This window comes from Phaethon aethereus (genome assembly GCF_964289735.1).
Source record: "Phaethon aethereus genome assembly, chromosome: 2".
NCBI classification, from domain to species: Eukaryota; Metazoa; Chordata; class Aves; order Phaethontiformes; family Phaethontidae; genus Phaethon; species Phaethon aethereus.
Genome location: NC_138582.1, coordinates 41,532,378 through 41,547,679, shown reverse-complemented (window position 1 = coordinate 41,547,679; position 15,302 = coordinate 41,532,378). Strand labels below are relative to the sequence as shown.

The following is a 15,302-nucleotide window of genomic DNA, read 5'->3' as shown; positions in this document are numbered from 1 at the left end:
GGCAGTCTAATGGGAAGGTGGGAGGGCAGAGAAAGAAATTGCCCCTCAGACCTTGTCAATACAAAAATTCATGGGTGTGATTTTAAAAAAAAGTTTTCTCTGTGTATTATGTCCTGTAAAGAGAATGAATAATTGGGAGATGAACAGCCCTGAGGTGCTGGTGAAATGGGAAATGAATTAGAGGGAAATGAGCAGATGGGAGGTGAGAAGTAGATGAATAGAGTCACACGATGCGATCTGATTGATTGTCTGCAGTGTGTCACTCCGAGAGCTTGAAGCCTCCTGCACTTGGGGAAAAAAACATGCCACCCTACTCCTTCCTCCACAAAACCCTCCAAAGGAAGCCCAGCACAAATGTAACATGTCCTCGCTCCTGTGGGCTGCAGCACATCAGCATCGCTGTGATGAAAAACATAAAACGAGGGATCAGAGAACTGGAGGATGTCTTTTAAGGCAAGCATGCCATGATAGGCTGGCAGTTCCTGTTAGCTTAGTGCAGGATTTGGTATTTTATCTTTTGTGGGAAGCAAAACTGATACCCCACAGACGTCAGTTCCTGTGAGTTGATTCACTCCAGCTGCACTCTGACAAGGTCCTTCTGAAATCAGTGCAGCTAGAAGGCCTTCATCCAGCCTTCTTATGTGTTTTTTGACTGAATTTGAGATAGTTGCATTAAAATGACCACACACACACATAAAGTCATCTGCTCTCTTAGATATTGATTTACATACCTATGCAGTGCTGTCATTTAAAATATATTGCTGACCTACTGAAGAAACAGCTGGATAGTGTTGATTTTCCAGACTTCCAAATACTCTTGCTGAACAGTAAAACAACCATGGGGGGTTTGATTGACACTTTAAATGGAACACACTCAAACGGTGCCTTCACTTCAGAAGTGAGACTGAGAATTAATTTCTCTTTCCATTTTCATTTTGCTTTCCTAAGCAAGGTTACCTAGCCTGGGAAACTAGCTGAGGAAAGTCTATGGGCATGGACTTGTTTGTTAATTACTTCAGACTTCAGGCCCAGCCCACAGTGATCACATTGTATTTTACAGGACCTAAGTCTCCTGCATGCATCATGTTAAAGAAAGATAGGCATAGGGTCTGCCAGCTCAGGGCCCTACAGTGACCTTATCTGTGTGATACAAACAATTGTCTACTTGTGTGAATTTTGAACTCCACCAGATCCCCCACACTCAAGCATCTTCCAAACTGGTTACTGATATTTTTTATCTCAGAAAGGAGGAAAGCGAACAGGCTTTCAATTCAAATATACTCATTTATCACACGCAGGACACGTACCACATTTCAGGTGAGTATTGAAGTTAGTATAGTGTCAGGCAGTCATGGCTATGATATGTAGGAAACACTGCCTCCTAAATCATGGAACCTATTCCCCCTGGTGTTAACAGATGAGAACTCATCAGAACTGGGACCTGAATGTAGGTAAACCATGAATCATATGATATGACCATATGTTTAGAACAGATCAGACGAATTGCACCCTGAGAACATACATTTCTCTCTGCCATTTACAGCACAGAGTGACCACAGATGTCTGGTGGTGAGACGAACCACAACACAAGTGACTGAAGTGTAGTGATATGAGGAGAAGGCCAATGCAGTCACTATTTCCTGCTTAGATGATTAGTTCATATCTGGTCCTGGGCAAAATGACCTGGACATGTCTTGAACATTACAAACTAGTTGTGTTCATCCTGCAGAAACAACAGCGCAGATGAGGCTCTGCTGCCTACGTATAGGCCTCTTGTATTATTTTAGGCACTGTGATGTCCTCTTGGCATCCATCTGTTACTCCAGAAGGACATGAGTCCTCTGTAAGTCTTCTACAAATCCTGGGTCATAAGAGTCAACCATGGAAAGTTGTCTTGGATACCCTAAGGTGCCTTAAATGGCAGTAGGTATCTACGTTTAACAGCTGAATGTCATCCACACTGTCAAAGTTGATACCCCGAAGGCGTAATGAGCTTGGAAAGAAAATCATTGCCTTGTCAGGATACAGAAATATGAATTGGGATGGTTCAGAGAAGCTGATATTTCTGGGGGCACAGAATCACCAAAAGTTGAGGAAGGGACCTCGGGAGATCTTCTACCCAACCCCTGGCTCGGAGCAGGGTCAGCTAGAGCAGGTTGCCCACAACTGTGTCCAGCTGGATTTTTAATATCTCTGAGGATGATGACAGCCTCTCTGGGCAACTTGTTCCAGTGTTTGTCCACTCCCACAATAAAAACATTTGTTTTCCTGTTAAAATGGAAGTTCCTGTATTTCAAATGATGCCCATTGCCTCTTCTCCTGTCACTGTGTATCACTGAGAAGAGTCTGAGTTCACATTCTCTACTCCACCCTGTCACGTATTTATAGACATTGATATGGAACGGCAGCAAAATAAAAATGTTTTTGCCTGGTGCCATAAACTTCTGCTTGCCACAGGGTAGCGACAGAACAGTATCCACAGCGTTTACAGGACCAAAGCTTAAACCAAGTTTGCCAAACAAGGAAAGTTCCGTACTGCTCATTTACCATTTTACATCAAAATGGCTTAAACTGTTGTGCAAGAGGGTGTTTTGGTGTTTTTAATGCAAAAATGGCTGCAAATTAAAAGGACTAGTCAGGGCAAAGGTACTTTGGTGCCTGACTGTAATACATTTTTCAATAGAAGATTAAAGTAGAATTAGGTACCCAAACGCCTTTCAAGAACCATGATCAGATTCTACTTAAAAATTTGAAACATGGTTGTGAAGTCCTCTGAAGAAAATGTTAATGCAGTTAAAACAGGTAGCAGTAATTTTAAAACAGAAACTAGTCTTAGTCCTGTGTTCAATACTAGAGTTACCATACAAAACCCCTAACTATTGTGTAAACGTGCACATACCTAGAATATGACTGCTTTCCTTGAACTAAATACGTGTGCTAGATACACAAAAGTAAGATGAAACCAACAGATAGGATGCATTTTTTCAAATAGTATTTGTCTCATATTTATTTCTGCAGCTGCAAAATGGAGTTACTGGTCAGTTGAAAACACATTCTGCAGTGGTGGCCTATCACAAATCATCTTTTTTCTGTCAGTAAATAAAGTATGGCTATAGAATATATGTTCCAGGATGTTCTATGCCAGTAAAATGTAACCCTCACACTGAGTTACTACATTTGATTGTGAGCTGCGTTGATATATACTGCCAAAATGTTTTTATGAGCTTCTACGGTTTTAAGATTTACCATAAATGAAGAATATGAAAAAAAGCATTTTAGAATTTTGTTGAGAACTGAGTAATTTTCTTTTTTTCCTACATAAAATTTAAGTTAAAACAAAAGTGGAAACATTTTTCAGCAAATGAAAAACTGATGCATTTGGAAAATGGAAATCCAAAGACGACAGCCAGTAATTTATTGTGGTGTCTTAGGAAATAGGCATGATTGTTCAAATCATTACTGTGCCCCTCAGATAGATGTCTGAACTGCTTGTTTTAGGATAGAGGGCTAAGCAGCTTCTAGGGCAAATGGAAAAGAGAGAGAAGTTATTATTGCTGCAGGGCTTGGCAGATAATAAAATCTCAGTTGCATCCCTCTTCATGTTATTCAGAAGGGCTGGGCATAGCATTTGAATCATTTGGCATCTTGAATTTGGAGGTCAGGTGGGCTGCAGCGCATTTTACTTGATGATCTGGCTATTTTGGCTCTGTGTGAAGAGAAGCAACATGGGACCTGCATACAGAGTTTGGGATTTGCTGCAAACCCGGCATGCATCTGAGTACCAATGTGGGGGAGAAACTAGTATCTTGCTGTTACAGATGCAAGGAAATCTTTTTTTCCTGTAATGAGATGAGAGCACAGATAATCAGTAGTGATCACAAAAGGCAAAATTTTGAGATTTTTCACATTTGACTCAGAGCAGAAACTTTCTGCTGGCAAATACTGCAACGGATCTGTGACTTTTTATATTCATTTTAGGGCAGCGCGTCAGACAGAAAGCAAAACACTGGTGACAAGTATTAGTTAGGTATTATTTAATAATAACTTAATCTGGTTGTCCAGAAAAGACACTAAAAAAACATGGATGTTGTGATTTGAATCCATTCTGTATCAGTCTCAAAGCCACATGATTAATTTTTGCTGCCATATATTAGATATATGTAAATTGCCATTTTGCATAGTCTCCTGAATCAGCTGCTTTTCTATTTTAAAATGCAGTCAGAAGTATTATACATGTCACATTACTGTAAAAAATACACAGTGAAAACATCTAGGCAAACGTATTTCCTTTGAACATTTTGGCATAAAATCTTCCCATTGAGCACCCAGTTTTTGTTATCTCTCTTTGGAGATTTTTTTTAATGAACATTTTTTATTATGCTTTAATGAAAGCTCCAGGCATAAGCGTAAGAAATATAATAATACAAGTTATTCACAGTCATGGTATTCCATCCTGATCAAGTGCTGCAGTACCAAAGGATGCAATTTATTAATGATTCTTATCAAAAGGTGATACCTAATCTCATGAAATTGCTAAGGCTTAAACTGAGGTTACCATAATGAACAACTGGGAACTACAAACACATCCTGTAGGGAATGAAAGCTACCCCTAATTCTAAAAGCTATCCATGAGAAAACTGCCTTTCTAAAAAGATGCTATGCACTATGCAAATGCCTGGGCAAGATGATTCTACACCTACCTTTGAAAAAGTTTCCTTTTTAAAAGTTCTCGATTCACACAGTGATTTTGCTCTAAAGATCATTGCCCACTCCAAACTAGGAGGCAACTGCTAGCCCAAAACAGAAAATCGAGGATAACAAATCTCTGTAACAATAAACTCACCAGTTCTTCCATAGCTCAGTGAGCAAACACTGGACCACACAGACCTCAGAAAATGAAATAGTCTTGAATTTTCCCACTAGTTTAAGCCCATTCAGTTTTCGTCACTGCAAGAAATCATGAAGGAAGAAAGAAACCACTTTCTTCAGTGTTTGGTCCTTTTTGACATGTTGAGGGTTTTTTTGTCCATTAGCTGCAAAAGGATAAACTATGCTTCCCACCTTGAAGACAGAAATGAATTTAAAATGGACTAGCCATGAATAAAGTTCTCCTTCAAGGGTCTAGACAAGGAGACAAAGACAAATTGCAGGATTGGGCACATCAGAAGCTCCCTTGCTGTCTCATTAATTCTGGCTTCTTCATTGATCTTGGGTAACTTGTGGAAGTTCTTCCCCTTAAATCCCTACATCAGTAAAATGCGATTTATCTACTTTTCTTTCTTGAGATTTGTAACAATAATGAGCCGAGACTCACTCCTGCAAGAACTTGTACAAATGACTTTGCTTTCCAGTAAGCAGCTGCACAAAAAGTTTTGCCTAGTAAGACATTAAGTACCAACAGATCTCACGGTATCTCAGGATCAGGACTTTAAGTTGCCGAGTGCATTCAGCATCACAGATAGTAGCTAAACACTAAGTACTTTGCAAGCATTTGAGATCTGCAATGAGTCACATCCCTGTTCGTATTTAAGGGAACACTTCTCAAATTCCTTATGCGTTCCACAGGAAATCATTAAAAAGCGATAAAGATGAAAATGGACAAAAGCGAAAATCATAAAATGAAGCGAAGGGGCTCCGGGAAGGTGAGTGCTTCTGCAGCAGCCTGCGCTAGCACGCGTGTCTTCTTGCTTTCAGGTCCCAGTCTGTGGTGGAAGCCGGCACGCTGAAACACGAAGACCAGGGGGAAAGCGAGAACACCCAACCACTGCTGGCTCTGGACTGAGCTCCCACGCGCCCGACACGCACATTAACAGGCTTCCGCCCTACCAGAAACCCACAGAGCACACGACACGCTCAAACACGCGCACGCACGCGTTTTGCTTCAGAACAAGCCCTTCATGTTCCTTGACCAAGTAATAAATTCCACCAGCCATCTGTCCTTGTGGCCGGTGCTGAACAAAAACAGAGATTCCTATTGACACCGGAGTCTGTCTATAGACAAATTTTTTTTTTTTTTGACTTATGACATTAAAATATTGGAAATGATGGGACTGCATTCTCTGTTTAAAGAAACCAGGGTGTGTCAATAGTTTTCGTGAAGACTCCAGCAGGGATGCTCAGTTTTATAGAAGTGAAGGTTAAGCGTGTTTTAAAGAAAAGCATCTCAAGTTTAAACTTTGCACTGTAATCACCAGTTTAATCTGTCTCGGAGGGCAGAAACAGCAGCATCTACAGAGTGCTCAAGTTTTACAGAAGGATTTTGCATTAAACAAAGAAAAATAAAAATCAGTGCCAGCATAACACCATTCGACATGACACTTTGTGACTGCCTCATCCATGCTGCTTACAGGGGGTCACGTTCCAGTATCTAGCAAAAATTACTCTTAACTTTTGAAGCCCTTATAAAACTGTCAGCTAAGTGGAATGAGCTGTGTGGGCAGCAGATGCACACAATTTGAAATGCGATTATTTAATTTTAACGATGTGTTTTTCCACAGGCAACTCGGGAGCCTATGAGATATGAGGTATGTGTGTGTGCGTGTGTGCGCGCGTGTGAAGGGGGGGTGCTAGGGAGACCCACTGGACACATTCACCAGTGATTAATGGTTCAATCCAGATTGTTTCATTTAGGTCACAACAGCAAATGAAAGCTCTGCAGAGCCATTTACCCCCTTCCCTCCCGCAGTCAGTGAAAGGTGTAGCCAGAAGGGTATGCTGATTGCAGATGCCGGCCGTGGTAAAAATGAAAATGGAAAACTTAGAATTAATTATTCAGTACAAGCTTCTGCTAGAAGGAAATGTGGAAGAATAGAAGAACTGAAATGCCAAAGATCAGTTTGTTATTTCTCTGTTTGCTCTAGCTGCAAATAGAGTCCCATCCCTTCATTGAAATGGAAACCAGATTAAAGAAATAAAAGAAAAATCGTTATCAAATTGCATGTGCAGTGACTTTATTTCCTAAAATGGTTACAACCACTGTACACACCTTAGTCTTCAATTAAATTGCCATACATTGACAGTTTACTAGAACAAGCGGTTGGCAATGACATATCAAAGGTAGCAGTGTAAACCATGTATATAAAATGAGATGATAATGGCACAAGAGTTTTTAATGTGCCTCTGGAACATCCACTGAATTCATAAGTGATACACTGAAGTGATGATACAGTTCAACTGGTTATGGTCAGCCCTAACAGATGGACTAACAAAATACTGCCTTTATCTACCACAACATTTTATGCCTGCACAGGGCAAAAAGGACATCCTGCCAGATCCTATTGACACACCTGGGATTTACCCGCTAGTATTTGTACAGAATAGCCTCATTCAGACTAACCTTCTGCAGCAGCATGTCATTGATGCGAAGTCTGGCCTCCATGATAGAGAGCGAGTCTTTAAGGCAGTGGATGGTCCCAGCAAGGCAACACAGGAGTCAGAAAAAGAAGCTAAATCTTGCAGGAACATGAAACAAATAAGATGACTGAGCCCATTTATCCTTGGGATGTCTTCCATTCCCCCTCCCCTGGCATTACCACCTATTACAGAAAACTAGGACGTCAACTCCTGGTAACAGGACACAGTTCCCTTCCCTTCCCTGGGCTCACGAAGAGTCACAGGCATTTGGGTTTGCTACAGAGAACTTGCTTAAAGCAGAAAGTAAAAAAAAACAGACAAAAAAAGACATACATTGGCTATTATACTGCAGCATTAATGAAGAAATACTTTGGCTTACAATTTTTCTCTGTTAATACACTTACCTCCACTGCCATTGAATCTTTGTGAAGACCTGTTACAATCACTATTAATTCAGGTGGGACTTGTTCTGCCCAAGAAGTGCAAATATCACTGAAATCTAGTCCTTGAGGATTAAACTTCACAGAGGATAACAACTATTTATTTTCTTTAGCTGTGACATGAATAAATACATATGATGCCTTGTATATAGTTGTATGATGCTCGTATTTAACTGTAGGATCTTATACAGACTCTGTGCTTGCAAGCAAGGTAACTACAGGCAGGGAGGAATCCACCTCCTAACATCATGATGAGAATGTACTGCCTTACAAACAGTAGGCTATATTCCCCTTTTCTGTTATTTCCCTCAGTAACTAAATCTAAAGAAAAAAAAATTAAATCACAATGTTCTCCATTTAAAAAAACATTTCCATTCACTTCCTCGGTTGGTATTTCCAATGTTGAAAAGCTTTTTCAAGACGAAATACCAGCTGGCAAACAGAAATGCCTAAAATAATATAGCACTTCTTCACTGCATAATTTCTGTAGTTTGTTATATATATATCCTCTCCGTGTACATAGCTAATCCAGTAACTGTCCTTAACAAAAAGATACGCTTTCAGCTTCTTGACAGGTAGGCATAGAGTAGATTCACTTCAGTGTTGCAGCAGCTATTGATAATACACATTGCCATATTCAAGGCACTTAAGATTTTAAATGGCCAATACATCACTGCACAATTTAATAAACAGTGCTACTCTGGCACACACACATCTTGGGTACATTACTTTTATCTATTTGCCAATTTTATCTATTTGCCAGTCGTGATTGGAAAAGACAAAGTATGAGCCTTCAAAGGAACAATGAAACAATCTGAAGGACGGCATGGATCTTCATAAATAAAGTTCCAAAGCTTTTATCACTCCTTTAGTATTTACTCTGAGCTATAGAAACTAAAATGCAACACTAATAATAATATACCTAAAACAAAAATTTTGGTTTAAACAGTTCTTGATTCCTTCTTTACAAACCATGTCTTTATTTTAAGGAATTACAATAGAGTTTATAATTTGTACTGCTTGACCACTTTACAAAGATACAAAATACAGCCTCTGACTAAACAACTAGCACAAGATTTTATGACCCCCCACAATAATGAGTACCTTATTTCCAGTTTTGTACATTATTCTCCTAAAGCTCTCCAAAAGTATTTTTATATCTTCTTAAGCATGAAATGTATAAAACTTTTCAGTTTTCATGACGATTAACTGAGAATTGTTACTTTCTTGTATATTGTGCATAGTCTTAGTGTTATTTTTTATATGGACAACACATTAAAGACTAATTATCATAGCTGTCTAAAAGTGACTCTTGATCAGAGAGGTTTTATCAGTTTAATAGTCAAAAAGGAAATTAAAGTGCATACCTGCAGAAACTGGTTACACTAATTTATGGTGCAATCACCATGTGTTACATGGCATTACAAGATTTAATTACCTAGTAAAATACAAAATCTGAAAAGCATTCAGTTTATGGGAATGTAAAGCTCTTATCTGCTTCAGCAAACGTGGCATTCTGGTCATGATACTTAGGTACCATGATGTAGTCTCTGCAGTAGAAACCACCGAGCACTTAACAAATAAGTTGACTGGTCACTGTCTTTTGGACAGCAAAGCCAAAGCTGTGCAGACCAAGTAACCTTAATGTCTCCTTGCGTAGTGTTTGTCTCTCACAATGTTTGGTAATGACGCCGCTGCTCTTGACAAGCCCAGAGCATCCTAGAACACCTACCCACACCCAGCTGGTTTTGTGGGCAAGTAGATAACAACCTGCCAGAGACATCAACGTTGCAACCTCAAGTCTCTCTTTCCTGTTAGCGATCTCAGAAGTTAACAGTGGAGGGCCCTGCACCCTCCATCTCCCATTAAACAGTACAGATCCAAAAGACCAGCCAACTGCTTAAACATCCAACCAGTTTTCTTTCTTGAAAATAGGCCTTTTTACCATAGAGTAAATTCTGTATGGCAAATACAGAGCATACTGTAAACAGTACCGGGATAAGACTACTTCAGCATTGTGTCATACATTTCAAGACAAGGAAAACACCATCAGGTCAATTAAAGGATCATTCTAGCACTCTGTAGGATTCTGGAAGCAGAAATTAATACAAATTAATAACCTGAAGCTCTTTGCTCTGCATTCTGGCAGGAAACCAAGTTAGACCTTGTCTTTCTGCCCAAAGCACAAGAAATTCTTCTTTTTTTTTCTCCTGATGAATGACCACCAAAGGGCAGCCTAAAAGGAGGCCCTGACCCTCGCTGGGTAGAAAATAGATATCGCAACACAAGCTTTTGTAAAGATAGGAGAAACAGCAGTTCCCCACATAATCCTAAGAACTGTTAAGCACTTTAAGATGGGAGCTTACAGATGTCACACTTGCTCAATATCTTCCAAAATAACATTATCAAACTGAAGGTTGCCTGCTAACTAAGAGAACTACCTTGTTTTAGAAGAACAAAGCTTCACTAAGCAGCTGATTATGCAAGTTTCTGTTCGCATTTCCAGGAAGGCAAGAGAAGGCCACACTTGGCAAAAATGAAATCTGTTCATATATAGTGTTTTCCTTCTGCTGATAGCTAGAGATGCACTTATACATATATTGTATTTTTTAAAAATAGTGGTTGATTAAAGAATATTTGTTCATAATTACGCTAGAAAAATACAGTTACTTAGGTAGAAAAAAATACAAAATACACATCACCCATTCACATTATCTACAGTTGATAACATAGGGACATGTTCTATGCCTAAAGCAGCTAACATTACAACTGCATACTGATTTTCAAAGTCGGTTGTGTGCATGTGTTTGTAAATATCTCACATGTCGCTTCCCAGATAAAGGCCTGGGAAGTATTTCCCAGATGTAGAATCGCAGATCTTGTGCCTGAGCATGGTCGGGCAGGTTTTGCATGTATAATATAAGCATGGCAAAAACATCTGCACATTCCTGTTTGAAAATCCAGACCTATGGATCTTTGGCTGACAAGATTTGTGTTTTCAAACTTGCAGCCAGAAAAACAGTACATATCAGTGCTGTATCAGTATGAAACAAAACATGGCTTTTTTTTTTTCCTTCTTTTTTTTTTTTTCCTTTTTTTAAATCAAGTCCTCTGTGATCGCAGAATGTCATCCTTATCTCTTCTAATCCTTACAATACTTGTATTCTTGGTATGCTGGATAAATTAATCTTATTTGCATACTCCAGAGGGGTTAAAGCTCCTCTGCTCTGCACGTCAGAAGGAATCCCTTAAATAGCAGGAAGGGTGCGTCTCTGTTGTGCTGTTAACTCCGGATGCCACACATCCACGATGAATATCAGGCGATAGTTTTCAGCATCCTGCCATACTTCATGTTCGAAAGAGTCATCAAAAATAAGAACTTTCCCTTCTTCCCAGGTTCTGAAACACAAAAAAGAACATGCTTTAGTGCAGTATTTGAAGTGCCATGGAGCAGGCAAGCTATATATCAGCTCTGAAGATGCCTTTGACACACGAGAAGGATTTAAACAGTATATATTGTACAGTCAGGATTTCACTACCTAATATAAAGAAATTGGAGTATCAGAGTTTTAACTGAAAGAAACTACAGAAAGGTCAATCTAATGGACGTTCCTATTATTGAGAGATTGTTTTCCCTCAATCTGCATAGTTATGCCCTCATACACATTCAGACATTCATAATAGTTGTTATTTATATACTTTTAATGAGTTGAGTCCAATAAGCAGGGAGCAGGTATAATGCTGGTGTAGTAATCAACTTTTCTCCTTTTCTAATCAGACACATATGTAATGACTGATGGAAACTGAGGGAATGGCCAGTGATATGGCCATATGGTTTGAAAATAAACTACATTAAATCACTCTGCTTTTTCTAAAAATCAGAAAAACAGAATTAGGCCCTGATCATGCCTAAAATTTCAGGGATGTTAACAGTCTTGTCCCACAAATCCATTCAAAGCACTGAGTCCAAGGATTTTTCTTCAGAGGAAATTTGCAATGCCATAGTATACACTGGGTTAACTATATGGTTAGAGCTGAACTGGAGGGATGAGACCACATAACTTAAAGCAGTACTTGGCAAGCAGAAGGGCTTAGGCAGAGCAGATCACTGAACAGATGTACATACCCTGGGTGAGCGTTCATTACAGCATGAGAGAGACAGGTTTTAATAGTGGTACTTTTCCAAGACAGGCACAAAAAGGGATACACACAACTTATTCAAAGTGGCTTGGTTTTGAGCACCTCTAGGATTTGAAAAATTAACAAAATTACCAGATTTAAAAGCAATGGAAGAGGCAGTGTAGAAGGGAGACATTGTCAGAAGAATCAGTGTTCCTGTCAATTTTATGAAGTATAGAATCACATATTTAGGTAGAAATTAACCTTGTAAGGGCATCTGGTCCAAGCCTCTGCTTAGAGCAAGACTCATTGCAAAGTTAGATCCAACTTCGAGGTTGGATGAGATCTCAGGTTCTTGATATAGTGGATTTTTTAATATGTGCAACCACAGACATTCCACCATCTCTTCCTGTGTTTCACGAACCTCACCGTGAAAATTTCCTTCTATCTAGATAGAATTCCCTTCACTGTCACTTGTGTCCATTACCTCTCATTCTATAACTGCACACCTCTGAAAAGAATCTGGCTCTGTCTTCTGCACAGTCACCCATTAGTAGTTGAAGACAACTAGGCTCCCCTTTAGCCTTCTCTTTTTCAGACTCCAAACCAGCTCTCTGAGCTTCTCCTTATGTGTTACACGCTCCAGTCTCCTAGTAATATTTTTCATCCTCCACTGGAGTCCCTCTAGTTTATCAATGACTTTTTTTGTGCTGAAGAACGCCAAACTGGACACAGTACTCCAGAGGCAGTGTCCTGAGTTCAGAAAAGAGGGAAAAAATTGCTCCTCTCAAACTGCTTCCTACACACTTACTAACACAGTCCAGTACACAGCTAGCCTTCATCAAGTCACATCAAGAGCACGTTATGACTCACGTTCAACTTGTCCCCTAGGACCTTTAAGTTCTTTTCTGCAAAGCTGCTTTCTATGCAGTCATCACCCAGACTGTACTGTTGCAAGGTGTTGATCTGTTGTTATCACTTGCAGGGCTTTGCATTTGCCTTTGTTGAACTTTGTGAAGTTTCAGCTGGCACGCTTCTCCAGCATGCTGCGATCTGGATTCACAATTCTGAGAAAAGGTTTAATGCCTGGATAAATGCAGTCCTGATACTGCAAAAAATCAGCAACTGATCAGTGACCTCTAGTGATAATGTCACAACATGCCAAAAAGTCATTGTGCTAGTCATTTGTTGCTGCCTCTCAGATCTCAGTCTTACCCACTGCATTTAGACACAGTAGCTGATTATGTGTATACATGGTTTGTCTATTGTAAAGTCAGACAAACTTATTTTGCATTGCAGCAGGACAAAAGCATGCACCTGATTATACCTCTTCAGGTGAGACTGGATGAACAACAGTCAGTCAAGTCAATAATGGTCAAAGAATGGTCAAAGCCATGCTACAATGACCACATAATCAAGTTTTTTAACAGAATCCCTTAGGAGCTGAAGCAGTCCAAGAGGATGGATGCCCTAAAAGAGAATTAAGAACTATAAACAATAGCGATAGTAAGGAACCAAAGGTCTTGCCATCAAAGATGGAAATACATTGCTTAGGTTATTCAGTTGTGTTCATTCACAGAGAAAACAATTTTCTTTTTTCAAAAATAGGGTGAAAATGAGATTTAGACTCCCAAGTCATTTTGGTATTTTTAACTTTTAGTTCGATAAAAGAAAAAATTAACCATCAAAATTTATGGGATTGTGCTGTAATGTTCTGAAGATAAATGGCAATTGAAATGCGATCATTTCAACTGAAATGATCACCTAAACGTATATTAAGCAAGAGTAGATAAACCAGAAAGCATAACACTAAAAAATTCACACTGGCTTGCACACAGACATCAGCCTTGAAGGCCCAGATAATGAGCCTTTTGCAGGTTTCAGCTATAATCATGTGTTTTTTCTGCTACCACATCAGTTATCTGACAACAAAAATGTTTTATGCCATACAGACCAGCAGTCTCTGCTACCGCACTACAGTTACATTGGTATTATTCAAGTCAACGGGAGTCAACCACTTGCAATGCTATCATGTGGTAAAACATCAAGCCGACTTTGGGGGTTTTTTGGGGTGTGGGAGTTTTTTTGGGGGGTTGTTTGGGGGGTGGAGGATTTGTTTTTGTTTTGGGGGTATTTTGGTCTTGGCTTTTTTTTTTGTTGTTAGGGGTGGTTGTTGGGTTTTGGGGGTTGTTTCTTTGGGTTTGTGGTATTTTATTTTATTTTATTTTATTTAAATTAAACCAAGCCTGAAAAATTCTTCCCTTAATAGACTGAAAGTGCAGCTCAGTTAAGGACAATAAAAACTCCAAGCACCCAGATGAAGTAGCTTCAGAGGTTAAAACCCAGGACCTACAATTTGCATCATAATGGGATGGGCTGTTTTGCACAAGAAAGAAAAAGTCATGAAGTTGACAGAACTATTAGCCACTTTTGAGCAGATTACAAACCCCACCATTAGCATGCAAATAAATATTTTCTAGACGCCTTCATGGTGTGAGAAACACCTCACAGTGGGACCACAAGGACAGTATTATTCTGGTCTGCTACCAAGGCACTTTGGGGTAGTTTCTGTACTGCTGTACGGCTCTAGCGTCACTTGTTGCAGGTGGGTTCTCGGACTCGTTTCTCCATAAGGCTGTAATTCTGCACCTTCATTTCAAGACGTGATTACTTTGTCCAACAGAGATATTCTATTTTGTTAACTAGATATTATTTACCTACCTCTTTTTGTGCATTGTGCTCTTTACAGAGCTGGGACTGCAAAATGGCCCAACAACCTAATGTTACTCTAGCTGTACTGAATAACAACGAGGTGTACCAGCTCCTAGCAGCTGCAGAAAGCCTCTTCTGCAAGTGACGGAGTAAAAGACAGTACTAGACAGAGCTGAGTTGCCTGTCCATCAAGGGGTGGGTTGCATTGTAACATTGACCCTCTAAACACCCACACTGGGTGGCACAGAGGTAACCAGGCACAAAATCGTCATTGTTTCCCCTCTCTCTCTCATGTACGTAGCAGTGTTTACTACTAGTTTACCACGGCTCTGAACCGCCAGGAGGGGAGGAACTGAAAATGCCCAAGGTAGGATTTCCTCATGGCACCATTCAGTTCCACAATAGTTCACCCACCTCCCCTTTCATGGGGGAATGAATGTAAAAAAGCCCCATTTCATTGCCATCACTAGAAAATCCTGTCTTTGATTCTGAATGTATGGCACTCGCGAAAAGCAACTAAGTTAACGCATTCCAGCACAGGCTGTAGTCAGCTCTTGCACGTTTTACATTTCAAATGAGTGAGTCTAATGCATAAGACTGAGCCAGGTTCAGGAGCCTGGACACTGGAGTGCTCTGTCTGCAGCGTACCAGCAGCAACAGGCCGTTTCTCTACTCTTG

At 39.8% G+C, this 15,302-nt stretch overlaps 2 protein-coding genes across 2 annotated transcripts in view; one reads left to right on the top strand and one right to left on the bottom strand.

Moving 5' to 3' along the window:
* Positions 1-6,302, top strand: part of CLVS1 (clavesin 1) — a gene marked incomplete at its 5' end in the record, with an annotated part of 101,210 nt that extends 94,908 nt beyond the window's left edge. The window contains one exon of the mRNA XM_081996945.1: positions 5,695-6,302. Coding sequence (XP_081853071.1) covers positions 5,695-5,782 — 88 coding nt within the window. The 3' untranslated portion in view covers positions 5,783-6,302. The remainder of the gene's footprint in view (positions 1-5,694) is intronic.
* A 4,261-nt stretch (positions 6,303-10,563) lies between these two features.
* Positions 10,564-15,302, bottom strand: part of ASPH (aspartate beta-hydroxylase) — a gene marked incomplete at its 5' end in the record, with an annotated part of 111,566 nt that continues 106,827 nt past the window's right edge. Inside the window, one exon of the mRNA XM_081996271.1 lies at positions 10,564-11,192. Coding sequence (XP_081852397.1) covers positions 11,042-11,192 — 151 coding nt within the window. The 3' untranslated portion in view covers positions 10,564-11,041. The remainder of the gene's footprint in view (positions 11,193-15,302) is intronic.